This window comes from Takifugu rubripes, chromosome 15, assembly GCF_901000725.2.
Source record: "Takifugu rubripes chromosome 15, fTakRub1.2, whole genome shotgun sequence".
Taxonomy (NCBI): Eukaryota; Metazoa; Chordata; class Actinopteri; order Tetraodontiformes; family Tetraodontidae; genus Takifugu; species Takifugu rubripes.
Window position 1 is genome coordinate 4851075 of NC_042299.1, and position 26552 is coordinate 4877626.

Here is a 26552-nt window from a genome sequence, read left to right on the forward strand (position 1 = left end):
AACACAGTTTCTTCAGAGGCGACACAAAGGTCAAAGGAACAGACATTTAGAATAGGTCTTGTTGTTTAGAAGGCCATTATCATCTGGAATACACAGCTGTGTTCTATTCCTCCGTTGGCCAAGAAGCCTCTTCTCACTGTTCAGCCTCTGCAATAAAAAACCTGCATCATGTGACTGCAGCGGTAATGACATCATGATGAAGCATTGTTTTGTTTCCCTCTCTGACATGGAGACAAATTCACAAAGACATAAATAACACGATGAAAAAAATAGCAAATCCAGTCAAATAATACGTTAACTTGTAAATTGAAATTGGACTCAATACACGTATCATTGTCTCCTTAGTGTACGTTTAAAGAACAGCTCCCTATTTTTTATTTAATGTAATGATGAATGTTGCAGTATTTATATTATTTCATTTAATTTTATATAAATCAGAGTGGGCTACCCATTTTAATAACTGGAGCCAGTCTGTCTCTGACTTGATGAGATGTTTGTTAAAGTTAAATCCTGTTTGATGAATATTCTGTCAGTACAAAGAGAAGAGTGGGAGCTAAAGAGCTGCAGGACTGCTAAGCGTGAGAGGCAGATGTCCAGCAATGCCTCATAGGCCATTATGAGAGAGGAAGACCCACCCTTGTCTGCCTCTCCTTTGTTTGTGTGGTCATTTCTCTCTTTTTTTCCTTCTCAAATTTACTCTTTTTAACCAAATATTCACCTACTAAAGTGATGACCAATCAAAATGAAATTATGCTTAAATAATTGATATTAATCTATGGATATTTTTAAACTATAAATGAAAACCTTTTTTGTGTGTGTTCTAGACAGTTTTATTTGTTTATTTTTTTAGTACTTTCAGTATATTCCTTTAAAAGGTTTTTGCCTTTATCTTAAAAAGGAGGCCAAGAAAAAATATGACAAGGAGACAGAGAAGTATTGTGCAGTGTTGGAGAAACACCTCAGTCTGTCCGCGAGGAAGAAGGAGGCACACCTCCATGAGGTCAGATGTTGCTCATGGTATTTCTCAGCATTTATTATCAGCATCAGTCCTTCAGCTTTTACTGTCTGCCTTCTGTGTCACAGGCGGACAATCAGGTTGATAACGTGCGGCAGCATTTCTACGAAGTTTCTCTGGAGTACGTCTTCAAGGTGCAGGAGGTCCAAGAGAGGAAGATGTTTGATTTTGTGGAGCCTGTGAGTAAACGGAAAAAATACTTGAACCTTTTTATCCTGTCAGCCACATCCCTGCATAGTTTATCTATGTTTATTTTAATTCTTTTTGGCCCTCGTCTTGCTTCTGTTACCGTTTATGATTCCTTCAGCTGTTGGCATTTCTCCAAGGCCTGTTCACCTATTATCACCATGGCTATGAGCTGGCAAAGGACTTCAACCACTTCAAGACTGAGCTGACCATCAGCATTCAGAATGTAATGGTGCTCCCTCACACATAAATACACATGCACACACAGACCCATAGTACTGATTCTTCATCAATTCTGGAGATGAGATGCATGTTGGTGCAGTTTCAGTTTAATATTAATGATATAACTGATTTTTCCATGGATATACATATGTATAATGTTTCTCTACAACAACACTAATATAAAGGCAAACAACTTTGTGTGTAAACTTTGCACTTATGCTTTAGTGTTTTGCTAAACTAAAGGTAATTAGTGACTTTCACAAGTGGTGTTTCTATACTATGATTAAGTAAATCCTTATTGAAAGTCCTCAAAAAGGTTGTTGCTTTGGAGGTAGTCATATAATGGCCTAGAAACCACTTTCTTGAGGATCTTAGACAAAAAGGGAAGTTTGGAGATAGAGTTGACTTAGAGTTGCCCTGTAGAGTTCTGAAGAATTATTCAGAGTTGGTTTCCTGGCAAGCAATCAATCTTCATTTATATAGCACCTGTTACAATCAAATTTGTTTCTAGGTGCTTTACAGAGTCCCAGGGACTGACCCCTAACAAGCAACAGTGGCAAGGAAAAACTCCCCTTTAACAGGAAGAAACCTTGAGCAGGACCAGGCTCATATAGGGGGACCCTCCTGATGATGGCCACCTGGGTAGAGAGAGAGGAGAAGGGGAGAAGACGGGTAGAAGAGAGACTAGGCAGAGATCATAGAAATACATTAATTATAATAAAGTGACGGTAGAGTTGAGTGGGTCAGCAGGGTTGGAGGTCAGTAGGTCAGCATACAGCTATGAAGGCGGCAATACCTGTAGATGATCACATTTAATCTTTTAATGGTTACTTATCTAAAGATGAGTTAGATAGTTTGCAATTTGAGTTGGCAGAGGTCAGATCCTGGCAGATCTTTTCCCTCTAATGTTAAAAAATGTTAACAGAGAAGCTTATGAAATAATTATTATTTATTGTTAAGGGTTCCTAAAACTGTTATTTATGATGTCTATGTGAATATTAAGGTCACCTACAATAATGACTCAATCTGTTCTGAGCACTAAGTCAGACAGAAACTGAATGTGGACCAGCAGGTACACAAAACTACAAACAGAACTGGATTTTCCGTCCTCCAGGAATGATAGATTGCTGCCACTCTCCCCCCCTGAACAGTGCCACGAGCAATATGATTAAGATGAGTAGGAGGGTTAGGCTTAGGAGTATTTCATTTGAGCTAAAATTCTTCTCCTTCTGAAGCCAGGTTTCAGAAAGATATAACGCACAAAGATTTCTTCTGGAGCGCACATCTGATTTGGTTAACTGATCCAGATTTTCTTCATCTTTGTTAACAGACAAGGAACCGTTTTGAGAGCACACGGTCGGAGGTGGAGTCTTTGATGAGGAAAATGAAGGAGAACCCACATGAACACAAGAGCGTCAGCCATCACACTATGGAGGGTTATCTGTTTGTACAGGAGAAGCGTAAGTACATAGAGTACCTCTCACACAGATGGATATTTACTTAAAGAAAAACTGAATCTGACTGAAGGGTGCATTTATCAAGGAAAATTCTAGCACTAGATTTGTGGTTTGTGTTTTTTCTCTTCCTGCTGCATCTAAACTCTTTTTTTTCTTTCATCGAATATAATCTTTAATTTCTTTTTCTCTCTCAGGCTCATTCGTATCTACCTGGGTGAAGTACTACTGCATGTACCATCGAGAGCCCAAGAGGGTCACCATGGTCCTGTTTGACCCCAAATCTGGAGGAAAAATGGTGAGCAGGTGTGGACGTTAAAACTGAACAACAAATTTAGGTGTTTGGCAAAAATGACCTGCAGAAAGCTCCTTACTGTATATCAGATGGAGTCTGGCTTTGTCACTTTAGGCCATTTGATATCTGTACAATCAGAGTGAACTCATCTAAATTGCTGTCTGACCTGTTTTCAGTGAGAGCTGGTCTCTGACAATGCTGTCCTTTATCACTGTTGATGATTTCTATGGACAGAATTTCGAGGTACAGACCAAGTTGTGGAAGGTGCCATTGTCGGGGAACATTCGGTCTCTCTTTGGTGTAGATAACATAGTGCTGATGGTTTCATTGATGCCATGACCTTCAGCTCGTTCTGGAGCGGATCAGAATCTTTAAATCTGAAGCAATGGCCCTCTGTGAGAAAAAAATGGATTTCTTTACATCAGCTTAGCAGAGAGTTGGTATCTCAAGGAGTACAATTATCTCCTGGTTGTGTACTCAAGTAATGGGGTAAAGAAACTCAAGAGGTCTGTTAACTTTTAGTTTTGGAATTGATTTGAGGGTCCAATGATCAACTGTTGTACTGCTGCTTCAGTACCAGTGCATATTTGCCTTCATAGTATTATAAAAAAAAAAATAAGGTAAACTTTAGCCTTTTCACATTTTTACCATATTTGGCATCTCATGAGACATCAGGTTTAAATTTCTCTTTCTAGGGAGAAGAGGAGAGCTTCATCCTGAAGTCATGCACAAGAAGGAAGACCGACTCAATAGAAAAGAGGTTTTGTTTTGACATTGAGGCTGTAGACAGGTCAGTTTCTGTAGTTTTCCAGCACAGGCCTCCTTCAATCTTTTATTTAACCTTTATGCTAATGTAAAGATTTTAAACATTTATTATTATTATTATTATTGTTGTTGTTGTTGTTATTAATGTTATTAATACTACTACTACTACTACTACTACTACTACTACTACTACTACTACTAATTATTATTATATTACTTGTGTAATGACAACAGATAACCACAAGAGGGCACTCGGGGCTTTTTGAATAGAAACGCTATCGGTCGTCAAAGCTGTTCTGAACCCAGCCCTCTGTGGTGCCTCACTTCCTATCACTTTTCTGTATTCCAACTGCACACACCCTATGCTTCTGTCTTTATGTGGATAACCATAGACGTGATACAATTATCAGCCTTTTACCCTAATGCCACCCAATCTTGAACTAAATAATAATCTTAATTCCAATTTAAAATTAAGTCTTAACCCATAAACAGAATATTAAAGCCATGACTACCAGCCAGATTTCCTCACTTCCTAAATACATTGGCTAAGGAAAGCATTCACCCACCTCTTAAACGTTTCAGTATTTCTAACAGTGAAGCCTCATGTCAGAATCCTAAAAAGTCAATTTTTTCCCTACTTAGTCTATGCTCAGTACCTCAAGACTGTCCAAACTGAAAAGTATAGAAATTTTCACAAATTTATAAAAAGCAAAAACTGAAATATCACATGAGGCCAAAAGGCCAAAAGAACTGCCCAAAGAGCTCCGATACAGAGCAGTAGCAAGACACACATCTGGACTAGGAAAAAAACAACCACCAATCAAAATACACATTCTGCTGTATTTATTGTTCCTAAGAGGATGGAAGTCTCCCTCATTCTCACATGAAAGAAGATTAGGTCAACCAAGAATCAAGTTAATACTTCCTGTATTGCACATCTGCTGGAAGGAAATATGATGCAAGCACAGTAATTTCCTGTGCTAGTCTCTCATGCATTCAAGTACAGTTTGGCAGAAATACATTTTATTTTACATCTGTCTTTGTACAGAATTGTGACGAAATGGTGATGGTGAAGAATAATGTGTAGACATTTGTTATGTGGGTATGGTTTAGGTTGTTGTTTTGTAGAACAAGATAAGAATGTCCTGTTTGTGTGAAGTGACAAGTCTGGAAATATATGTATGTATATGCGTGTGTGTCTGTGCGCTGGCACACATAGATCCGGAGTTATAACCATGCAGGCTCTCTCAGAAGAAGACCGCAGATTATGGATGGAGGCCATGGATGGGAAAGAACCGGTGGGTTGCCACATTTACAATTTAAAAAAAAAAAAAAAAAAAAAGCTCACATGTTTGTTCAGGAACAAATGCACCCTCATCAATTCAAGTTCTCATTAAAAGTACAGAATAATTTTAGCCACCTAAAAGACAGCCAACCCAGACACCACTTATCTGTCACTGTTTATTCTAGTGGGTGGCTGCTGCATCACTGGCTGTTACACAGCTGTGATCAGTTAGGACATAAACTGTGTATTCTTTCCATAGCTAGTGCATAACAAACTATTGAGAAATCCATCTTAAAGCAATTTAGCATAAAAGTAACCCTTTGGGATGCAGCTTTCTGTTTCCGTCCCAGAGAACATATTACACTGTATTAATCATGATAAATGGATTATTCAAAGTGAATGAACATTAAACTCTTTCAGTTTGCCATGAGTGTTTTCGTCAATGTATGAGCCTCATTGCACCCTTGCGTTCAATTGCTGAGGGGGTTTTATTGTTTGCAGGTGTATAATCTCAATAAAGACAACCAGGCTGAAGGAAGTAAGTGGTTTTCTTGTTCAGAGATTCTATCATTGATCATGTATTATATGTATATAATATTTTTGTTTCTGAAAGATATAAATGTCTCAGTTTTACAGTGACATTAATACCAATAAATGTATTTTCTCTGCGTTGTCAGTGATCCAGCTGGATGTGACGGGGTTCAACGTCATGAAAAAATTCATTTATGCAGTCGAGACTCGAGGTTCAGAGCTCATTTATGTTGTTGTAATTTTAACTAAATTAAGAAGTTTAAAGAAATTTAAGAAGCTAAAGTGCAAGTATACATTTTTATTGTTAAGTTTTTTTTCCTCTCTGTTTTCTGCCTGCAGGCATTGATGAGCAGGGCTTGTACAGAATAGCTGGTGTGAACTCCAGAGTACAGAAACTCTTGAACCTTGCTATGGGTGCACAAAAATACTATGATCGTTACAAATTAAAATAGAGCTGTTTGTATTTTTGTATTCAACTTTGTGGCGTTCTCCATCAGATCCAAAGACGTGTGCTGACGTGGAGCTGGAAAACCACGAGTGGGAGATCAAGACCATCACAAGTGCTATCAAGCACTATCTGAGGTGCGATTGAAAATAAAATAAAAATGTGCTTGCAGCAAAAGTCCTATTACTGTAAATGATACCCCCCTCAGTGAATAAATGCCCCTTTTCATGACAGCCAGTGTTTGATTGATAGCAAATACACTCAAAAAGTTTTAATGGATATTAATTAAATTTTATGAAAATGCTGATAACAGGCCATGGAAGAGTTGGTTAAATGTTGGTGATGTTCTGGATTCTGGAGGGAATTCGACCTTTTATCTTCCAAAGAGCAAAACTGATTATAAAGCAACCTACTATGTCACATATCCTTGTATTGTAATTGTACTGTATTCTATACTATAGGTGTAAGAGCTGCTTCTTATTGAAACTATTGAAAATGGAAAAATAGGCAAACATTGTCATCCAAAATGTGCAGTATTTAGTGGTTGGTTTCTTGGCAAAAAAAAAAAAAAATCTGTGAACTATACATGCCAAGTGTCCACTAAATGCACGGGGGACATATAAACAGAAAGCAGACTTAAACAGAAAACACAGATTACCCAAGTTTAAAATTCCCTGGCAAACATTGATGGCTTAATGAAAGAGTCTTATAGCTTTACATGTGTCATCACTGTCCAGAGATCAGTTATTAAACAACTTGAACTGTCCAACTTTACTTGCTTTTACCTGCATCCATCCTGTCTCTAGAATGCTGCCTGCACCCCTCATGACTTACCAATACCAGAGGACCTTCATCAAGGCTGCCAGTGAGTCTTTCACTCGTCTGCCTCATTTATCTCTCAGTAGTGAGACTATGCTGCCTTATTGATTACAGCTGAAATCCCTGTTTTTGTGTTCGGCCCTACTGAAGCACACTTTATTAATGGACTATAGAATGAAAACATTAGAAGACATTAGAAGACCCATCCTATTGAGACCCATTCTGCTGAGATTCTAGAACAGTCTTCAACCATCAGTCACAGCACAATATTGACCTCCTGTGTTTTCTCTCTGTAAGTGTAGTTTACAGGGAAAGGTTGGCAGGAAATGACTATGTGTGTCTTGCAATTCTGCCATTAAAAAGCCCTAAAAGTGAAGCCAACAGGAAAAGAAATGAGAAGTGTGTTAAGCGGGGCTTGTGGTGGGGGTGTGAGCAGAACATGGCAGTTGAGAAAGCAAAAAAAAGGTTGTTCTGCCTCCAGCTCGGGCCACCCTTTCATACAGCTGCTTTTACGTATTTATAATATCCTTGTATGTGTGTGAGTCGTCACTTGGTGGTGGTGAAACAGAGTTTTTATTTTTGAAGAATTCTTTCTTTTTGTCTGTGCCTAGACTTGTCTCAGCAATACCTCATCCTCCTGTTCTTGACTAATGAGCTATTGTGGTTTATAATATCTGCTCTACTGCTCTAGAAGAAACTGTCAAAATGTATAACATCATCTGTGAAAAACGATGGCCAAGTTTGATTTGATAGCTTCATCTTGATCTTTAGTCTCTGCTGAAACTAGTTGGACTTTGTGCAGGCTTTGAGCTTAATTTGAAAATATTCCTCAATGGGCATCTGAGCTCCACATCTGCAGTGCTCTGATGATTTAGTGATTCAACGGCACCTGATGGGTGTGGTGTTTTGGGTCTGGCTGATTTGTCAAACTTTAATAGCACCCAACTGTTTTAAAGATAAATCGCTTAAAATCTGACTGATTTAGAAAGGGAGGAGATGAGGACACGTGAGAATGAATGACATTTTGTCTTTGAAATTAATTGGAAACATTTTGCACTTTAAATACAGCTTCCAGGATTTTTTTCTTAAATTCACTCAATTTGCTCACTGAAAGTTGTTCAGAACATGAGCACTAATACAAGTTTCTATGACCTATCTTACAAAAATTATTTTGTAAGTCTTTTACTTGCCTGATAAAAGACAGCTTTAAGAGTCAACATCAGAGCAGGAAACATTCCCAAGACAACATTAAACATATTTTCGTATGGATTTCTAAATAAGCCTGCTATAAACCTAACTAGCTGCTGAAGTAGGGTGCGTTGTTTGCTGTTAAATATGATGCGTTGATGCCTTGGATGCAGGCATTATTTTCTGAGTTTTTCTCAGCACGGTTCTGTAGAGCCCCATCTCTTACACACTCTTTGGAAAATCTCCTGAGGCTTTCTGCATCCATTCATTCAAATGGGCAATAAACAGCAGGTGAATATTTTCACCAGGTGTGCACCCAAAGGTAGAGGAGAGCGGAGTTGTTTGGCTGCAGAGTTTGGGCTGTAGGCGGAAACAAAGACATCCCATAAATGAATGACAGCCATGCCAGCCATCACTGGGATCTGCCAGACTGTTTTAGCTAAAGAGAAAAACAATTATTTATGATAACTATTAAACATAAGGCATGCAAACACTTGTCAGGAGTGGGCATTTGCCTGGATGATGGATACTTGATGTGAAGGAGGCCATGATGATGAATAACCTCCACCTGATTTAATCTCTGGTGATTTGACAATGTTCTGCTCACAGTTTTGCATGAGTGTGAGATGTTTTTTCTTCATCACTTCTTATGCAGCACAGTGAAGGTGGAAAGAGTGTTTCACCTATTAAAAATTTTTAAAATACTTTATGATTTAACCACTTCCCCCATCCCACTTAAAAAGTGGGATATGGGGTATTTATTTAGGAATTCCCTCCTGCATCATCAAAATTCAAATTTCTATATGTACTAAACTTGGTCAACGAGTGAGTGAGTGAGGTGAGTGAGTGAGTGAATGAGGTGAGTGAGTGAGTTGCGTTAAAAGGAGACAATAAATGGATCTAAAGTGGTGAAGACATCAGCATGAATAATGTGTAGCCTTTACTGTCATTCCTTACATAAGCATGTTTATATTTGCAGCAATGTGGCAAGGCAGTGAATGTGCCTTTTCTATTACAAATCTCTGTACATTTATAGCGTCAGAGCTCCTTTTCTGCCTCTATGTGTAGGTCTCCTCTGTAGTTCTCACGTAAGCTTTAGTTTATGAGTTAAGAAACGGGCATCTTTCTGTTGTCTGGAGGTTTTGTGGACTGTACTGTATTGCCTGATGCTGACAGTGGGGTTCTGAGCTGGCTCATCTAGTGCAAGACCGCCGCTGTCACCTCACCATCTAGATACCTTTCACTAGAGTCAAAGCCATTTTTTTCTTGATGATATTAACTCTCATCCTGTAACATTTGTCTAATGCATGTTGGTAATTTTTAGATGATCTTTTTATCAGTAGCGACACAATTTGTTTAGGAAATGGCTTGAATGATGGTTCTCTGTCACTCAAGAGTTGGACAACCCAGATGCCAGGGTGACGGAAATCCATGCTCTGGTTCACCGACTCCCTGAGAAGAACAGACAGATGCTGGAGCTGCTGATGAAACACTTGGCTAAGTAGGAAAATGTTACTGTCAAAATGAATGTGATTATGGCTTTGTGTTCTTAAGAAGTAGCACAGTTTTGCAGAAATGTGAGTTTTAGTGACCCTTGCAGCCTATGTAATCTAACCCTCCTGATCACATCCACTCTTTCCATAATGCAGTCACCCCATCAAATGTGTTTCTCAAATTATTCATCCTGCAGAATGATTTGGAGATAAAATTCAGCAACAAGAAAAATAAATTGATCTATATACATATGTATATGTATATTTTTAAAATCTGAATATTTAAAAGTAATAACACATGTCTTAATGTTCTTATTCTATAAAAAATTGTGCTGTAATGAACAGTGGGTATATAAGTAACATTATCACTGCAGCTATGTTAATAAAACATGGATGAATATGAATTACTAACATACAAACTTTTATGAGGCAGTGTTGGATCACTGCCCTGCAAAAACTGGGAGCAGAGTTGTGATGCTTTGAGCATCTTGTCAGTTTTCATTCTCACTTCATAAAATAAACATCCTTCTGTGTTTACTGATGATTTTAAAAGCTGTTTTGACTCCCTTAGTGTCAGCAGTTAGCAGAGAAGTAATTTGGTAGAACAGTTGTTAATTTGCTTTTGTCTAGATTTTTGTCCTGGGTGAATATGGGCCCATTTTCATCAATCTCAATCTTTATTTATATAGCGTCTTATACAATCAAAATTGTTTCAAGGCGCTTTCCAGAATCCCAGGGCCTGACCCCAGACAAGCAACAGTGGCAAGGAAAAACTCCCCTTTAACAGGAAGAAACCTTGAGCAGGACCAGGTTCATGAGATTCATGACTTCTTTTGGTTCATAATTAAATTTTGGTCATGGTGTGAAAAGTGCAGCAAGAGTGTAACATTTTAAAAAATGCTGTGGAGATGTGAAGAGTTAACAGGCGGATTAGTATGGGCACTTATTTGATCCAATGTTGACGTAAAACTTTAAAAATGTCGGCTCATACATCATTCCCATCTCCAACAGCGTGGCCAGTCACAATCAACACAATCTGATGACAGTCGCCAACCTGGGCGTGGTTTTCGGACCAACTCTGCTCCGACCACAGGAGGAGACAGTGGCCGCCATCATGGATATTAAGTTTCAGAACATTGTGGTAGAGATTCTCATCGAACATCATGAAAAGGTAAGAATGAAGTCACACAAATGGATTATTGTGGGGTCAAAAATTATATTAAAATCTTTGCTTTTTGTAAATTTACCTGAAATAGCAGTTCAATAATGTTGGTAGCACTACCATCTTGATCTTACAGATATTCAGGGATGTTCCAAGTTCAGCAACTAGTCCTACCAACCTGCTGCTTGACCTGACCCGAAGGAGAAGCATCGCGAGTAAAGCTCCTTCCTGCAGCGAGAGACCTCTCACGCTCTTTCACACTCCGACAAATTCCCAGAAAGGTGAACACAACCAGTCATTTGCATCAAAAGTAGCCACATTATAGGTATCATATATATTTTTAAATATTAAAGGGATTTGTGTAGGACACCAACAGACATGTTTTAAATATAAAATGAAAAGTTAAGCCTGGAGATGAGCATAAGAAGAGGGCCCTTAATGGTATTTTTTACTTTGCCCTTGTAGGTGAAAAGACGGACAGTGTGGCCAATACAGCGTTTGCCGAACTGCTTTCGGCCAACTGCAACAGCAGCAGTCAAGGTTGCACCATGAGACACAGCCTGAACAGCAGCAACGGAGAGCAGGACGCCCAGCCGAACCGGCCCAGCTCACTGTGAGTGGGAGCAATCCAAGGATTTATCCTGTGCTGGTGCACGGAATTTCAGATTTATCTGATGACAACGTGAAGAGACACATACCACATTCACAAATGCGCACACGTGAAGAGACACATGCACGCACAGTCACGTGCTAAAAACTGTCAGGTTTTCTGTTGAATTCCCTATAGCACCAATCAAGCATGGTTACATCAGTTTACACCAACAATACAGCTGATGTGAAGTACTGTATATGTTTGTGTGTTTCTGCATTTGTGTACAGGCAAATACATACTTGTGCAGAAACACGCTGATTGCCTGCCCATAATTACATGACTAGTTCAACCATAACCATACAAACGACTTTGTTGAATTCTACTTAAAAAGAGAGGCACTACCAATCATCTCAACCTCTGATATGATGGAAACACATTTGTGACCAGCCTGCCGTCACCTTGACAACTGCACAATCTTTGATTGTTTTCCAGCCTCTTTCTCAAAACTCACAAGTATTTCTGAGCTGTAGGTATTGATTATTTGCTTCAGTAAGATTTCTATATTATCGTTTCTCTGGGGGAGACGTTTCCTGTCACATACACAGGTGAACCTGTAACAATGGAGGCAGAGCAAACCCGTTTAGAAAACCTTTGTTTTCAAATCAAGCATGCACCTTAAAAGAGCTCCCAAGGCCAGATTAGATGGATCAATATAGGCAAAACACAGAGAAAACATAATGTATTTTCATGTCAGGATGCTTGTAAAAATGGTCTTGACAAGATATATGACAGATGTCCCAAACTTAAACACTTTAAGGTAATACACTTTATTTCATATAGCTATACTCATGTATGTATGTGTATATATGTGTGTGTGTGTGTGTGTGTGTGTGTGTGTGTATGTATGTATATATATATATTATACAAAGTACATTACATTTTAATTAGCAGACACCAAGGTAACTTACAGTGAGACATAATCAAGCAACTATTTGAGACCAATGTGAATAAACTACTAGCTTAAAGTCCTGAACTACCTGGTACAACTACAACTACCAAATAGCAGACCGGGGCTATGGAGATGGAGTGAAGATTGATATAAAGATGAGAGAGGAATAGTAAGAGAAGAGCCTTTAGCACAGGAGGAGCTCTCAGAAGGGCTTTTTAAAGGACGAGAGGGTTGCCCCTGCTCTGGCAGAGCTTTAGAGGTCGTTCCTCCATCTGGGAACAAGGGATGAGAAGTTTCGATTGTCATGCTTGAACAGATTCTTTGCCGGACTACGCTCATGTAAGGAACGCAGCAGACGAGGGGTAGATGGACTCCAGGGAGACTGTGTCAGTAGGAAGAGCAGATCCAGCCGGTACATTGTAGGTCAGAATAAGGGACTGCCTTATGCAGGCAGCCAGTGGTGCTCCATCAGCAGTGGAGTGACGTGGGCCACCTTTGGTTGGTTGAAGACCGGACGCGCCACCATATTCTGGACCATCTGAAGTAGTTTTGCTACACACATCGGCATGATGGGTTAGGAACAGCCTGATTATTCTGATTTAAATACACAGAACTTTAATGAAGCTCTATCCTGGGTGATCACTGAATGATGGCGTGATTGTGCACTTTGTTGAAATTAGCTCACTTCTGAGGATTGAAATTAGAAAATGTTTGACTTAATTAATGATTGTTTTTCTGAAAATCAGACCTGTTTACACAAACCATGACAAATGCATCTCAACAAATGATAATGGAGCACCTAGAATTGTGCTTCCTGTCCTTCCAAGGAAGGGCAGCCAGTGGGTTCATAGCAACCCAAAAGTAGTGAGGGACGTCAAAGGTTAACAAAGGCGGTTCAGAAGCTCTGAATTCCATTTAGGTCGAGTTCTTTTTTTCGTGAGTGGTTATTACTTCATTTGATTCATTTGGTCTTCATATACTTATATTTTAAAGATGTGTGTTTGACTAGCGCTAGCAGCTTTGTTTTATCCTTTCTATATGTCCATAAATTGTTACAGAGATTAATACTATTATAATTCTCATGTCAACTTTGCTGATGTGCAATGCAACATGAAATTCAATGGATTTTTTGTTTACTTCATTTTTATGCATCCCCAGTGTTTGGTGAGATATGATACCACTTAAAACTAAAATTGGAGTCTGTTGCTTCTTCACTTTCCTTCTTTCCCCAGGACGCACCCCACAATATTGATGGCTGCTTTTTCATTACTGTGAGGTTTATCAAGCGCACAAGTGTATGATGAAAGAAGCTGAATCAGATGCTGATGCAGTTGTGGGAGTGGCTCAGGGACAAACATGTGACTGAGGCACCCTTTACACTCCTAATGTAATAAGCCATTATGTTGAGATCCTGCCCTCTTCGATTAGTTTGTTCTCTTCATTTTATTAGTTGTTTGAGGATTGCTTAATTTCTATAGCAGAGCAAGTATGAAGGAGTGTCAGAGATCAAAAGACAGCTGTGCTCTCTCATGTTACGCCTCTTCATCACTCATTGTGAAATCTGACACCAGGGCTGTCAGTCTCCCCCAGGAAATTTTGTCTGTTGTCACCAAATGCAGCTTGGATGCTGATTAGCTCATCAAATGTTTGTGTCCATTTTTCATATGTCAGTTTAAATGCTTTCCTTCTTGAGCAAAATATTGAAGCATTATGCAATCCACAATAGGCAGCTAAATGATGTAATAAATCAAATCAATCTTTATTAATATAGCGTCTTATATAATCAAAATTGGTTGGAGAGGAGAGGAGAGGAGAGGAGAGGAGAGGAGAGGAGAGGAGAGGAGAGGAGAGGAGAGGAGAGGAGAGGAGAGGAGAGGAGAGGAGAGGCGAGGCGAGGCGAGGCGAGGCTAATAGGCAGCTAAATGATGAGTGAAGAGGTTTCTTTGCCTGAGAGTTGCTGACTCGTTCATTATTTTAGAGGCTAAATTAAAGTTAGAATGTGAATAAAATTCTTTATACTTAGGTCATTTTATCAATTTTGTTTCCTTCAGGCGGAACCCTAAAAGCTGCAGCAGCATACCAAGCAGGTGAAAAGACTATCATGAAGTGATTGAACATGTGTTAGAATACCTGCTTACATTGCTGACTTTCCTGCCCTTCAGCGCACCCTCTCCAAGTCCCAACTCGCCACGCTCTCCCTCCTGGCCCATGTTCTCGGCCCCATCGAGCCCTCAGCGGATCTCCTCTGCCTCCAGCAACTCGTCACCTTTCAGGTGTTTAAACTCGGCATGTATCCTCCGCTGTCTGCTGGAATCTAAATCAACCCACAAGTGCCCTTCTCCAGTTCTTAAACTGAAAGAATTATTCCTCACACAAGACTGTGACCTTTGGCCTCTAATAAGTGTTTAGGTTCAGTTGTATGTTTTCTCAAAGGTCAGGGAACATTTTTATAGCAGCCTTAGTTAAATTGTAGCTGCTCAGCTGGACCTGGATAAAGCCCCAGCAGCATCTTTACATTGTAATGTTGTAGGCAGTCTGTTGAAGAAACCATCGTCATCCTCATTTAAAAACACCAGCTGTGTTGGCACACATGACCCACAGCATGGTCTTCAGCAGAATGTCCAGTAAAATGGCTCAGGATATTAGAATGATTGTAGTTTTAAACAGGGCTCAAGTGCTACCTACCACATTTGACATGTCTTGTGTCTTTTGAGTTTAGTTCCAGTTTGACCTAAATGGTACATTAGGTTGTTGTTTCATTCTTCCATGTAAACTCACAGTACTTTTGTTTGTCTTCTTGTTACAGCATCGTGGGGAAGAAGGCTCGAGCTTTGTATGCCTGTAAGGCAGAGCACAACTCTGAGCTGTCTTTCATAGCCGGGAACATCTTTGAGAACGGTAAGTGAGGCTCTTTGTTCTCCAGCAGACAGGAAATGGTAAAAGTATGTTATGAAATGGTTCACATTTGAAGAGGGTTAACCTCTGCCTTCATTCCTAATTTTGGGGATTTGTTCATCCAAGTCCTCAGAACATTTAATTCATTTCTTTTTTTCTTCACTTCACTAGTTAAGAGTTCCACCCTCTCCTGCATCTACAGTATGAACTCTCATATGTGTCCCTCTTCTTTCAGTTCACACATCCAGGGAGCCTGGGTGGCTGGAGGGGACTCTGGATGGCCAGACAGGACTGATACCAGAAAACTACGTGGAGATTCTTTAACCTAGGACCAAAAAAGAAGATTAAGTGGGACAAAGTAGTGTTATGTTGACTCCAGATAACCATGTTCAACCACACAAGTCTGAATAGATCCCATTAGAACAAAGATCAGTTTAGGCCACTTCATTAGTGTTACTACTAGACTAGGAATATGAACTGGATCAAGCAGCATTGGTTGAAAGGACATGACATCTAAGCAAATTAATTGCACTGGGAAAAAAGTTGCACTGTGGGTCTGGCTGTTATTGGATTAGAGTGGAGGAAGATTTTCCACGTGAAGTCGATGTCATAGTGAGCCTGGAATGTGTGTTGGAGTGTGCGTGTGTCTGTCTGGGGGTGTGGGCTTAGTATCACTTTCATAATTTAGCTGATGGTTGCTGAGCACTGGGGCTGTTAATTTGCTGCCTCCTGCACAGCACCGGGAACTCCTAGGGCCAGTAGAGAACAACTCACTTAAAGGTCAGCAGAGGTATCTCATTTCTAACTCCAAATGCCTCTCAGAAAAATGTAAAGTAGAAATTTGGTTTTCAGAGCAGCGTAGAAGACAACTGATCCCTGCTGCCTAAAGTAAGCCCACCTGTAAGGCCTCGCTGCGATAATGCTCCCGTTGGCAATAATTGAGTCCACTCTTGGCTGTGGTGCTGAGATTTCAACCAAGGTTGTTTTAGAAAGGATTTCATGAGTGCAAATGTGTTTTCCAGGGAGGCTCAGGAAGCTAAACTGTCATGCTTGAAACACTTATCTCAACTTTTTTATCTCTGAATTTTCCTTTTAAATGCATCTCAAGTCAAAAAAAAAAGTGAAACAACACAATTTTCTTCAAACCCAAACTTCTTATTTGTGACTCTTAAAGATGCAATCCTGAATTGTATTTGAGGTATTATTTTCAATAGTGTAAATAATGATGCACCATTTGATAATTTTTTAAGTCTGGAATTTTATATTTTGCATTTCTAGCATGCTAACTTAATTGCTTTGATTTCCTGCCCAGTTGTTTGTATCTTGAGCCTCTCTACAGCCTTATGTTGTACCTGGTGGTTTGGTAAATTGAAGAAATTTTGCTGAATTAAAGTGTTGAACAGCCATTCATCCACATCTACCTGTCTTTTTGTTCATTCTCTGACAAGTGTTGATGAGCACTGTTGTCAACTGGAGTGCACAGGGGTTTTTGTACTCTGGGTTCCTACTTTTGCACCATTTGGTTGTGGCTAATTGCTAATCCACTAGCAATGAAGCTTAACTTTACTGGTGGCTATGGCAGTTTGGAATTCTTCAGGTTGCTGGGGAATACGTACTATAGAGGCCTTACACCCAATTCAAAACCAATTTTTCATTGATCCTCTCGGCTCATTGTAGTCACTTTCCTCAACTGAAGGGTAAATTCCCAGTCACCGGTTGTAGCAGACAGAAAAACCAGCAAACACTTTAAAAAAAAAAAAAAAAAACACCAACTATTTTAAAGCGTAACATCATGACGTATTTCAACATTTAATCAAGTAGGTGAAAATATTGACACTGACTACAGAAAATGACATAATACAGAAGTAAAACAAATTTCTATAAACCAACATTTCTTCAAACATTTGATTACATTTACATAACTGAAATACTTTGAAAGCCATAGCCTTGTGTACCAGTTAGATGCAGTCTGCCCTTTATCTCTGAAGATATTTGCATTTCATTCATATAAAACAGACTTGATTATCCTGTAATGAGGGTAGTGCAATTTCATCAGGCTCTGGTAGATTTTTTTTCTTTACTTTTTAAAAGATATATTTGTGACCACTATGTTTTCACAGCAATGTAGAACAGATCCACAACCCATCCAATACGAGATATCTTTTTAAATGAAATAACAGTTTTTGCCTTGCTAATGGTTGCTACTCAAAAGTAACAGCCTGAATACTTCTTTCCTATGCTCTCTCCCTCCTCCCACACTTTGGTCACTCCTATAACAAAACTGAAAGCCTCCAGTTCAGTTCCGCCTTCTGTCCACCCACCAACATTTCCTTAGAAATTGAAAACAGTGACTTTCCCAAAGAATATTCACTTTACGTCACGAGACACTTGCTAATGTATTTAGCGCACCTATGTTTATCAAACACGAACTGCTGGGCAAAAAAGGGGGGTGTATACATTTGTGAATAATTAAAAGGTGGAAACAATCACGCTGACATGTCCAAAATGGAAAAAAAGTTGAGTTAGTGTCCTGAATTTAAATCTATGGCTCTGTTTCTTGGCCTTTAGTCACACAATGGAAAGTATAAGAGGGAATAAAAACAGTTTATTGTAAAATATTTTGCAATAATAGACTCTCTTAAGTTTATCTTTCACTGGATATGTCAGCGCTGCTATATACATCTATGGCATTTATATATGAGCGGGGAAAATGGTTACACCTACATCGGGAACCTGGTCATCTTAAAGGCCACCATCTATAATACTGAATTAAGATTAAGATGTACTTTATTCATCCCCGTGGGGAAATTGAATATGAATGCAAAGGTCACAAGCAGATGGATCAGTTGCACCTTCCGCAGAGCGATGCCTGCTGAGTTGACTAGATGGAGATACCAGGTGAAGCTTACACTGCATGTGTAGACCACCCTCTAAACCCCTCCTACGAGTGACTGTACTTTGGCAGAAAAGTAGATTAGAAATCCGATGGCTGTTATCAAATAATGGCTTATATTCATCAAAGCCTACAGTGCTGTTGGGTCTATGAGGCCACATGGCCGTTCCACTGTGATAACACTAAGAATAAAGTGTAAGAAATCTGTACAGTCATATTTTAGGCAGTAAGTACAAGAAATAGTGAGGAAAACACATCTGCTTCTGCACTGTGCTTGAACATCCTGATCAAGTTGGCGCCCAGCACTGTCTTTGGCCATCACCTATGCTGCTGGAACCTCTTTTTTATTTTTTTATTTTTTTTATTTTTTTTTTTAAATGGTACATGTGTATGAAATTGTAATTTTCAAAAATACAATAAAAGTGAATCTCCAAAAAATATGTACCGGTATAGCATACACTTACTTATTTGATACCACTGAGGTGGCAGAATTTCACTTTGTTAAATGGAAATATTCCATGATATTTATTTGTAAAGTAAAGGAATTATTGAAAAAATAGAGATTTACAAAAGTGGATGGAACTAAGCTAAACCAATATTTACTTCCTATAGGGCAGATGTGGCCACACCCCCTGCCTTCCTCTGCTGTACAGCAGAATCAGGGAAAATACCACTGCAGAGGAAACCTGTTTAAATTTGCTCATTACTGTGATGCATGTATCTTCAGCCTTTTTATTTACTATGCCAAATGTGCTCTACATCCACAATATTCCAATTATTCCAATGTGTCAGTTTTCCAAATGATATCTACTTCTCATGGAAAATTTCCAAAAACTTACTAGAATTTAATGCCACTCTGCAACCTTAATAATAATCTACACATTGAACCTGGTGTTGACAGACTCGCAATAAAAGAGCAAGTCATCAAAGCTCAACTGAACAGTTGGTTCTTGATGCATCAAAAAATAAGGATGCACTATAACGTAACGATTTGGGCACAAATTAAACAAATCCAGGTGACTTCAGGGCTGTTTTCACAACATCTGAACATGCAACTTGTTACGCTGTTTGTTGTGAAGACCAGTGTGGTGATCATAAGTCTATGAAAAAACATATTGCCAGCTGATCCCAAACTGTGATCATCACATTGTCTGTGTACACTGAAAAGTTGCAGCCTTGAATGAAAAGAGGGTCTGGGTGTTTTTTTTCATTTGTTTAACAGTGAATACTCATATTTTGGATTTTAAGAGTGTGAAAACAGCCCCATTTTCACTTTTTGCATGAGCACTGTCGAGTTGTTCAAAGCAAACTTCAGCTTCAGAAATGAAAACTATGTCGAATACAGAATTCTGTTGCTTGATTCCGGTATACCGTACTGTATCCAAATACTAATTTGGCTTTTCTGATTGAGATTAAGCTCATTAAAGGCTTTTCTGAGTGCACTCTGTCAGCCCTGCAGTTTCTTTTTTCACAACTCTAGAGTGATACATTCTTTCAGTGAATTCCAAAACTTTATATCAATGAAACCAGGTTCCACTAATTATTTACTAAGGCTGAGTATCTGTGCAAACTCTTAATTTACACACTTGCATGGGATCTTTTCCAAAAACCTGATTCGTGTGACTGCAACATGATGCTGCAGAAGTCATCCAGTCTGTGCCAAAACATTGAGAACACCTTGTTTGAATTCTACTGAGTCCATTTATCACAGCTGTTACAGACTTAGTAAAACATTTAGATCGATCATTAACATTTGCTGAGAGTCTGACAGCTTCCAGCACAAGATTTGTTCATCCAAGATACTTGGCATGAATGGCAGTACAATCGCAACTTTTCAGTGTTATTTTCTTAGCTTTCAAGACTACAAGCTCAGAAGGAAAGCAGAAATTGATAGAAATTTTTAAATTGAAAGCAGAAATTGAAACATTTAAAGACAATAAAAATGGGGGATGGGTGTGAAGGTTATATTTTTGTGTTTTTAACAAAGATGCAGAGAAGAAGGCTATAAAGAGCTTCAAAAAGGCACTGTTTTTCCCTTCTCAAATACATTGTAAACATCTTGCTGAGGGAGCATGTTTCCACATATGCTCTTTGGCTTCTTCTAAGCGCAGTCAGAGATGCACAACTGCATACAACAAAAAGCTTGAAATAAAACAAAACTTCCTGTGAGTTGTTTTTTTGATCTACAAGGTTATGTGAATCTGATTTGTATCATTTCAAAAATAAATGTAGCCAGGTCACATCTCAAAGACAGAAAATTCAGAGCTTTTAAGTTCTTGGGGGAAACCATGATGAGTCAACACTGACTACATTCTCAACGTACAGGGAGGAGGACGAGTTGAGTCGACGGTGGTCATCCGATTGAAGGAGGAAAGGCCGTTTCCCTTCAGCAGCTAGATGGTTAAAACAGTAGGGGGGAGGGAGTTAGGGGGAGGGAGAGAGAGAGAGAGAGAGAGCATAAAATGCAGGCAGAAACCTGAGCAGAGACAGCTTTGCACAGGAGATGGGGCTGGATAAAATAAAGTAGACTTCCCGAGATATGTCCGAAAGACATTCCCTGACATATTTCACCTCGCATACAAACTCTTCTTGGTTGATTGACAGGTAGGGCTACAAGTCGTGGTTTCTCCAGTCTTGCCAAATCTGAGGCCCCGTTAAAGAGTGCAAGGGCTACTGAGATTGGGCCTTAATGGCTGAGTTCATGAGATGGAATGTCAAAATTCCCAGTTCAGGCTCTCAGAAAATCCACTGATGATGATCAACACAAGCGAAAGAGGTCAGGAGTGCAGTATGAAAGGTCAGGATGGAGGTCACGGGTGGGACAGGATTTTAAGGCATTGCTTCACAGTTCAAGGTGGTCATTTCTGGTGGAAAAGTAGAGGTTTGATGCTTCCGTCTTTGAATTTTGGTATCTGGTCTGTGATGATCTCCACCAGCATCTCCGGGAATTCTATGCTGAGGGTTTTATTCACAAAGGTGTAGAAACAGAATTGGAGAAGACCCTCTACCATCTGGAAGAGAGACAACTGCATTAGCAAAAAAGGTGAATTTAGATCAATTTTAACACAATGTTGTGGCGTTCCCACAGAACACTGGCACCCCCCCCCCCCCAATTTCCACATATAGCATCACACCAGGAATCTGGAGTGACTGACGGTTCGTATTCTCGCCCAGAGGAACTACAGCTACTCCCGCAATATCATTCACATTAGAAAGTAGCTGAACTTATAAATCACCCGGCAGTTTTAGACCACGTCCTCTTCTTCTTGCTTGTATCCATAGAGAAAGGATGAGTGGTGCTAAATATTTCCACTGAAATGATCCATTTCGTCTTGTCCACCTTTCCTCTGAACCTTGTTTTCATCATGCGTAAGATAATATGATTTAAAAGAGTTGAAATGTACAGGATATAGTCTATGTTTCCAATTCCAATCTGAGCAACATGGGTTGATGTGTCACAGAAGCACTGGTGCTTCTGGGACGCTCCAGAGACAGAGCAGTGCTCGCTGTGGAAATGCAGAGATTCACTAAAACAGGAATGTATTTGCCACACAGTGCATTGGGCTGCGTTGATGCTTTATGTGATGTGATAATGATGGGTGTGATAAATATCCTTGTTAATTCTGAACATGTGAACGTGATTGTCTGACCTCCTGCATGGAGTCCAGTAATTTGGTCAGCTTGTAGAAACGCCTCCAGTTCTGGCTGGCATTCTCCTCTCTCTTGACAATGGCTTTTCCCAGCTCCTTGATGTACATCATCCTGATCTCATCGAACACCGTCTGGCTCTTCAGACCATCTTTTGGTACTACACACAAACACAAACATGGTGACTCAATACTGTGAACATCGTACTATAAAAGCACTGTGGTAACAACAACACAATAACTTCCACCCAGCTTTCCTAGTACTGGGCCCAGGCTATTTCCCAATTACTGACCTGGTGATTATGTAAAGCCAGAAAGGCCGACATCAGGGAAAAAAAACAGCCTGCATACATAATCAAATAAATAGGGCACACTGCTGAACCCAGCATACACAGGCTATTCATCCTTATGCATATTCAGGCCAAGAGAAAAAACAGATGGCACTTCCTGTTTTAGGCTCACATGTCGTTTTTATGCACCTTCACTCACTCTTAGCCTATAACAGCATAGCGATTAGACGACCCCCTAAGTATGATAATTTGTTTGTCTATAATAGTAACTAGTAATAGTGACAGAATTAATAACAATAAGCTTTTTCAAAGAGGTAGGTTTTAAGTCTGATCTTAAAAGTAGAGATGGAGTCAGCCTCCCGTACCTGGACAGGGAGCTGGTTCCATAGCAGACGGGCCTGGTAGCTAAATGCTCGGCCCCCCATTCTACTCCTAGAGACTCTGGGAACCACAAGTAGACCAGCATTCTGAGAGCGGAGCGGTCTATTGGGCTGGTAAGGCGTCACTAGCTCCTCCAGGTAGGATGGAGCTAGGCCTCTGAGGACCTTGTAGGTCAAAAGAAAGGTTTTAAAGATTATTCTAAATTTAACGGGCAGCCAATGAAGAGACGCCAGTACAGAAGTTATGTGATCTCTTTTGTCAATACCTGTCAGAACTCTGGCTGCAGCATTTTGGATCAGCTGGAGGCTTCTTAAAGAGTTGTTTGGGCACCCTGATAATAAAGAATTACAAATAGTCCAGCCTGGAAGTAACAAATGCATGGACTAACTTTTCAGCATCATGCCGCGTCAGTAGCTTCCTGATCTTTGTGATGTTTCTCAAGTGAAAAAAGGCACTTCTAGAGACTGTTTTAATGTGTGAGTTGAAGGAGAGATTATGGTCAAAAGTTACTCCTAGATTCCTCACAGAGAGACTAGATGTTAATGAGATACCATCTAGAGTGATCATGTGATCTAATCTATCCCTGAGAGGTTCAGGACCAAACACCATGACCTCCGTTTTTCCTGAGTTGAGGAGGAGGAAATTTGAAGACATCCAGGACTTTATGTCTTTAAGACAGGTCTGAAGCTTCACTAACTTCTCTGTCTCCTCTGGTTTCATGGATAAATAAAGCTTAGTGTCATCAGCATAACAACGAAAATTTATCCCATGCTGCCGAATAATGTTCCCTGAGGGAAGCATGTACAAGGTGAAAAGGATTGGTTCAAGTACAGAACCTTGAGGAACTCCATGGCTAACCCTACTGTATGAGGAGGGAACACCATGGACATGAGCAAACTGGTATCTATCAGATAAATATGATCTAAACCAGTCTAGTGGTGTCCCTTTAATGCCAATCACATGTTCCAGTCTCTGTAACAGGATGCTGTGATCAACTGTATCAAAAGCAGCACTGAGGTCCAGCAGAACCAGCATAGAGACCAGTCCATGATCTGAAGCTATAAGAAGATCATTAGTAACTTTAAGGAGTGCTGTTTCTGTGCTGTGATGAGCTCTAAAGCCTGACTGAAACATCTCAAACAGGCTGTTTCTCTGCAGGTGCTCCAGTAACTCAGTCACCACCACCTCAAGAATTTTAGAGATAAAAGAAAGGTTGGATATCGGCCTGTAATTTGCTAAGACATCAGGATCCACTGATTGTTTTTTAAGCAACGGCTTAATCACTGCCACCTTGTAGGACCGGGCTACATAACCTGTCACTAAAGAACAATTGATCTAAAGAACAATTGTTAGATCAATTGATCCGACAATTAACCACAGCAAATCCAACAATCACAGCCAGAGTTCAAGACGATTTCATCAGGTAAACACAGGAAAAGAGAAAATGGCCACACGACAGCTAAAGAATTATGAACAAAAGAATGTGGTTCCCCACTGTGAGCCCCATACGTTAATGTATCCCATGTTTCAGGAGGCAGCTTTTGTTTCCAATCATGATAAATGATTAAAAGGTTAAACTGTTAAACTTAATAGTTTTTTAATCCCCGAAGTGATCAGATGGAAATGGTTGGAAAATGCCATCGAGGCTCTGAATTGAAATGTCACTTCCTCTGCAATAATACATCTAAAGAGCATCCAATCCCACCAGAATGTGAGGTGCTAAAAATGATTTCTCATAGATCATAATGGTGATAATTAAATAGATTGAATGGAAAGTTGCTGTTGTTTTAACCATGTCCATTATTTTGCCTTCTTCAAAAAGAAAATAAAAGAGAAGCATATTTTTACCTTTCAGTAAAATGGTAAATGTCAAATTCTATATAATAGGGTTCAGATTGGACAAAGATCATTTGTTAATATCAGTGGACCTTTTTATTGCTGACTCAGGGGAGCTGTTTACCACAACTGACCACTAGGTGAAAGTAAATTTAAGGTTAAACTCTTACACTGTATCCAGTTCACTGATTATTTCAATAAATCATTATCGACATTTTTACTACTATCTTGGTCAATTAGAGCCTGCACACTAGATCAAGCCATCAGCCTGGTGGCACGCAGAGCACAGGTGACATTCATGATTAGCCTTTCCGTTTACAGTGTCACTTCGTTAAGCCTAAAGTAATGAAAAAAATTTGAGCTACTGAAAATGATAACACTAAAAAAATAAATGACACTGCTTTCACTTTGCTGGGGCAACCAAATAATAATATAACACAATAGTAGTTAGTAGAATTGTGGAGGCCTGAGGGTCACCACTGTTCAAAAGCTGTACTGTAATACCTGTGCTGAGCAGTAAAAGGACCTTCATGCAGAGGTACTCCTCATAGGACACCTGCAACCTCACAAACTCGTCACAGATCTTCAGCATTTGCTCACACTGGTCATTCATGAAGGGCAGCTTCATGCGTTCCCTGATGAGAGGGCAGGAGGGGTAATCATGAGAGGGGGAGAGACAGAGAGAGGGAGAGGGAGAGAGAGAGAGAGAGAGAGAGGGGGGCAAAGATCAGTTCAAATAGGTTTATCACTCATTATCTTTCTCAATCTTGAATCAACAGCTGCAGCAGATGAACAACTGCAGCTGCACAGGAGAAAAACCTAAACAGTGTGAAATCAGCAGTAATGGGATATCACACCTTATCCCCACACCTGCCACCTCAGGAGATGATGAAGTTTCATGCTATAGAAGCACAATTTTCTACCAGAGAGGAAATCTCTGCAGCTTAGACATTTAGTTTTATTCATTTCCAATAAAAATGACAAACCATTTGCAGGATGTTCACTGAGAGCTTACAGCCACAATGAAAAACCACCTCAAACCAATCTACAGTGAAAAAATATACTTTTTGATTATTCAAGCTCCATTTAGCTAAGCCAGGAACTTGCTGCTGTATGCATTTAGCTGTGTTTCGACTGCAGGAATGTTCATGTTGGAATGTCAGCCACAGGCTTCATCCACGCTAACTCCAACACATTTTAGTTTAGGAAGAATGACGGCAGCCCTGAAATCAGCAGCTGTCTTCCCCTCGTTCAACTGAGCCACGATTCAGGTGAAAGCAACGCCTGCTGTACTCACTTGTTGATGACCAGGTCGGGAGCGAAGCAGAGCATGCTGCCGTTGCACTGTTCATACGAGCGCCAACCAAGACCGAAGGACATGAGAAAGAGCCAGGAGCACTGCAGCAAAGTCATCTGGTCATCCAGATCAAGGTTGCGGAAACCTGTAAAAGAACATTTTACAAAGATATGAGTCTATAAGGGATAAATCAGAAGCATTTTTACATTTGGATGTTTTGAACAGACAGTAGAATCTTCAACATAGCTAAAACTAGAAAAAAAGGATTTGTGTCTTTCTGTAAAGGTCTGAAAACAGAAGAGACAAAAATTCTCTTATATAACAGCGTGTCATCACTATTGTCTTGGAAGGCTCACAGTAGTGAATGCTGGAGCCATATTTTCTCTTGATTATACTTTTGCCCATTAAATAAAGCTGTTATTATACAGTTTCATTAATAGGTTTTAATGCCATCCTAAATACTTCAGGAGGAACAATACAGTTGTTGGAATGAGAAGAGAGGCGGTCTGAGCACATCTAGTCAGATGCCTCCCCCTGATTTATGTGGGTTGTTGAAAACTCCTTTCACATCCCGTGGCGACAAACATGCTGGCATTCAAACATTTGTGTGAAAAAAACAAAGCAGTTGTTTGCCATCACACCCAGTATGGAGGTCACACTTTGACACCATTGCTCAGTATTTTGTGTTCTTGGCACTTCAGACACAAAGAACATTAAGGAAAATATTTGTTTATCATTTTTAGAGAAAGATCCCAACTGATTATTTAATCTGCCAAATGGGACATAAATAAATATTGCAAGTTCCTGTTTAGCCCCTAGGACAGGTTAAATGATGCTGCAGACTTCAAAACACTGAAGCTGAATATATTTATCGTGCACAAGGGAATATAATTGTTTGACAACTAATCCCAA

The 26552-nt window shown here is 39.7% G+C and overlaps 2 protein-coding genes across 5 annotated transcripts in view; one reads left to right on the forward strand and one right to left on the reverse strand.

Moving 5' to 3' along the window:
* Positions 1 to 16712, forward strand: part of LOC101071901 (rho GTPase-activating protein 26) — a 47649-nt gene extending 30937 nt beyond the window's left edge. Inside the window, exons 5-24 of one of the 2 annotated variants that reach the window (XM_003970760.3) lie at positions 899 to 1000; positions 1084 to 1194; positions 1323 to 1427; positions 2754 to 2883; positions 3075 to 3175; positions 3868 to 3962; positions 5157 to 5235; positions 5724 to 5760; positions 5900 to 5965; positions 6093 to 6167; positions 6251 to 6335; positions 7005 to 7063; positions 9601 to 9706; positions 10710 to 10869; positions 10997 to 11141; positions 11326 to 11473; positions 14453 to 14488; positions 14564 to 14674; positions 15208 to 15299; positions 15532 to 16712. In XM_003970760.3, the coding sequence (XP_003970809.1) occupies positions 899 to 1000; positions 1084 to 1194; positions 1323 to 1427; positions 2754 to 2883; positions 3075 to 3175; positions 3868 to 3962; positions 5157 to 5235; positions 5724 to 5760; positions 5900 to 5965; positions 6093 to 6167; positions 6251 to 6335; positions 7005 to 7063; positions 9601 to 9706; positions 10710 to 10869; positions 10997 to 11141; positions 11326 to 11473; positions 14453 to 14488; positions 14564 to 14674; positions 15208 to 15299; positions 15532 to 15620 (1932 nt within the window). In that variant the 3' untranslated portion in view covers positions 15621 to 16712. The remainder of the gene's footprint in view (positions 1 to 898; positions 1001 to 1083; positions 1195 to 1322; positions 1428 to 2753; positions 2884 to 3074; positions 3176 to 3867; positions 3963 to 5156; positions 5236 to 5723; positions 5761 to 5899; positions 5966 to 6092; positions 6168 to 6250; positions 6336 to 7004; positions 7064 to 9600; positions 9707 to 10709; positions 10870 to 10996; positions 11142 to 11325; positions 11474 to 14452; positions 14489 to 14563; positions 14675 to 15207; positions 15300 to 15531) is intronic. The other variant, XM_029848781.1, reaches the window with a different exon arrangement.
* Positions 16713 to 17071: 359 nt separating this feature from the next.
* Positions 17072 to 26552, reverse strand: part of LOC101071679 (glucocorticoid receptor-like) — a 45537-nt gene continuing 36056 nt past the window's right edge. For all 3 annotated transcript variants that reach the window (XM_011611075.2, XM_029848782.1, XM_003970759.3), the window contains 4 exons: positions 25641 to 25785; positions 24848 to 24978; positions 21840 to 21997; positions 17072 to 21200 (listed from right to left, as the gene is read on the reverse strand). In XM_011611075.2, the coding sequence (XP_011609377.2) occupies positions 21048 to 21200; positions 21840 to 21997; positions 24848 to 24978; positions 25641 to 25785 (587 nt within the window). In that variant the 3' untranslated portion in view covers positions 17072 to 21047. The remainder of the gene's footprint in view (positions 21201 to 21839; positions 21998 to 24847; positions 24979 to 25640; positions 25786 to 26552) is intronic.